This window comes from Mchenga conophoros, linkage group LG11 (assembly GCF_057382185.1).
Source record: "Mchenga conophoros isolate Kocher_MC1m ecotype Shallow Benthic linkage group LG11, M_conophoros_male_GT1.1, whole genome shotgun sequence".
In the NCBI taxonomy this organism is placed as follows: domain Eukaryota; kingdom Metazoa; phylum Chordata; class Actinopteri; order Cichliformes; family Cichlidae; genus Mchenga; species Mchenga conophoros.
In genome coordinates, this window is record NC_140536.1 from 18,901,717 (window position 1) to 18,904,621 (window position 2,905).

At 32.8% G+C, this 2,905-nt stretch overlaps 1 protein-coding gene across 2 annotated transcripts; it reads right to left on the bottom strand.

The window, feature by feature from the left end:
- Positions 1-359: 359 nt before the first annotated feature.
- Positions 360-1,531, bottom strand: s100a1 (S100 calcium binding protein A1). Of its 2 annotated transcripts, none has more exons than XM_085291299.1 (3): positions 1,456-1,531; positions 808-961; positions 360-699 (listed from the first exon to the last, which is right to left on the bottom strand). In XM_085291299.1, exons 2-3 carry the CDS (start codon positions 946-948, stop codon positions 562-564), a joined length of 279 nt encoding a protein of 92 aa, XP_085147425.1. In that variant the 5' UTR covers positions 949-961; positions 1,456-1,531; the 3' UTR covers positions 360-561. The 2 variants fall into 2 exon arrangements, with proteins under 2 accessions (XP_085147425.1, XP_085147426.1); XM_085291300.1 differs by having other exon boundaries at positions 808-958; positions 1,456-1,509.
- Positions 1,532-2,905: the final 1,374 nt, after the last annotated feature.

Below are 2,905 nucleotides of genomic sequence, written 5' to 3' on the forward strand. Positions count from 1 at the left end.
CACTTCTGTTTTGGTAAAACCTAAAGGTAACTACAAAAACTGTAATAATTTAAAGTTACATTTAAATTAACAATTAGTGCATTGCCAGAGCATATACTTGAAACAAGTTTAAGCCCAAGTTCCACTGAGCCTTCAGTCTCAGGATCATTAGAAGAGCTTTTATCAATATTATAATATTTATTAAATATTTGTTTGAGGTTTTACCCTAATCCTCTTCTTAATCCAGTGTCATAGCACCTCTTTTGATCAGCAACAGCACTGATTTATTATAAAAACACACAGTAGAAAACATTTCAGAGACTCGTTACATCAACATGATTAAAAAAAAAAAAAAAAAAAAAAAAGACACACCGACCAGATTTAAATACACAACTATATAAACTCTGAGAGTTTTAATAAATTCACATTTATGTTATCAATCAGTACAAAGGTGAAAGAGTTGCTGTAATGACAAAAAAATGATATTAACTGGGTTGAGAGGACGATATTTTCTACTGAACACAGTCAAGCTAAGATCTTCAATTCCAATTCCTGTGTTAGAAACAAGCTGAGAGTTACAGTCTATTTTTGTAAGAAGTAATGACCGCACATCATCAGTCGAGTCACATAGTAAACAAACTCCTCAAAGTTCACACAGTCGTGTGGGTTTTCATCCAGCTCCCTCAAGATGTTGTCACGTTCTGTCTTATCCTTGCAGTTCTGAAAAACAATGGTGGAACAATGAAGACTCAAGGACTGATAAGTATATTTTTCACATCATGACTAGATTTGGATTTATGGTGGATATACAAAGAGAATGAGTTGTACCTGCAGCCAATTAACCAGCTCTGCTCTCAGGGTTCTCTTCAGATCATTTTTCATCATTGTTTTGCTCCGTGTGCATTCCTGTTTAAATATGCCAAGAACTTCTTCCATTGCCTCTTCCAGTTTGCTCATTTGTGTATCCATGGCAAATGTCCTACTGAGAAAGTCCAAGGGAAGTGAGGTTAGACACATTTGAATGTGCCTGTGTTTAAATTCATCCACTGAACACTGAAAGTTTTACAATGCCTGAAGTATCACTTCTATTTGTAACTGAATACAAAAATGATTTACATTAAACTCCATTTATGCCATATTTTTTTCAAAGGATATCCACACAGCACATAAATAATATTATATATTCAACAATATTGTGAAAACAAAAAAAAATAAGAAATGCAAAACACAAGGAGAGTGAACGATAGTTTCAGTATTAACATTTACACCTAAACACGAGTCTGTAATTTTGTTCTGAATATTGTTGACGGTAAACTTTTCTTCACATTGAATTTATTTTACTGGCTGAATAGACAAATAACCCTCATCCCCAGTGATAAGCATTTCTGGACATGACTAAATGTTAACTTTTAAAACTTTTAATTAGTAATCTGGTGATCTAAAGTGTCATATATTATCTCAAAATGATATACTCACCTCTGCAAAGATGTTGAGGAAAATCTGAGGATTTGAAGATATAATGTTCAAGGGCATCTCACTGTTTTTATAGAGGGAGATAAGAATGAGGGCCGTCCTTTTGGGTGTTGCTCTAAGTGTCATCATCATCATCATCAGATGTAAGTGTCATATTTCAAATGCAAAGTTAAATTTATTCATATAACACATTTAAAACAAGGGCTGTTGCCCAAAGCGCTGTACATCTAAAATAATCAAGTAATAATAATAATTAGGATTATTAGGACTTTACTTAAACGTACTTATTGATAATTTGAATTGACGTCTAAGCCAGATTGATAAAAGAATAATTCAACAATAATAAAATATTTTTTGTTTATACTTTATTAATCTTTTATTTATCTTTTACTTATAAATAAGTAAAGAAATACCATGTTGCAGTGATGTGCAGTGACATTTATTAAAACTCAAGAAGAGACGATCTATTTTCAAACACACACAAAAAAAAAATCTTGGTAAAAATAAAAGTGTATTATAGGAAAATTGTGCATAAAATATAAAAATATATTTTTTATAATAATTCTTTATATTATATTCTATACATTATATTCAATTTCAATTCAGTTTTATTTATATAGAGCCAAATCACAATAGTGGCTAAATATTGTAAGGTAAAGAGCTTACAATAAGAGGGAGAAACCCTAACAATCAGATGACAGTGAGAAGGGAAAAACCTTTTAATTGGAAGAAATCTCCAACAGGACAAGTCTCAGGTTAGGTGCAGCTATCTACTGTTTGGGACTATGTGGGAGTTGGGGGAGAGAGACAAGCCAAATACATGATGTGGAAGGGTTGGTGGAAGAGAGCTAAAGGTCTATAATAACTCATAATTCCATACAGAGTAGTGTATATACACATAATGTGTGAAAGAAGAGGAAATGTTCAGTGGACCATAGTAAACCCCCAGCAGCCAAAGTCTATTGCAGCATTACTAAGGGTTATGTTGCAATCGCAACTTTATTCTAAACAGGATCATCTGACCCACTTCCTGCTCTTTCTTTCCCATTCTTTATAAATAAGTTCCATTTATTACTTATTACATCCCTCTGAAAAACCCCTCAAGCTGCTGTTACAACCAAATTTCCCACAAAGGGAAATTTGGTTGTAACAGCAGCCAAAAAGACACATATACAAACAAACAGTACACAGGACACGGAACAGAAACATACACTATTTTTCTTACATATTTACATACAAGAAAGTATTTAGTCAGCCACCGATTGTGCAAGTTCCCCCACCTAAAATGATGACAGAGGTCAGTAATTTGCACCAGAGGTACACTTCAACTGTGAGAGACAGAATGTGAAAAAAAAAAAATCCATGAATCCACATGGTAGGATTTGTAAAGAATTTATTCGTAAATCAGGGTGGAAAATAAGTATTTGGTCAATAACAAAAATACAACTCAATA

Excerpts from the sequence above, each read along its gene's own strand:
- s100a1 (XM_085291299.1), bottom strand. The coding sequence starts at position 948 with ATGGATACACAAATGAGCAAACTGGAAGAGGCAATGGAAGAAGTTCTT. Across the intron at positions 700-807 it reads AGCTGGTTAATTGGCTGCAG|AACTGCAAGGATAAGACAGA; the intron begins GTACAACTCATT and ends ATTGTTTTTCAG.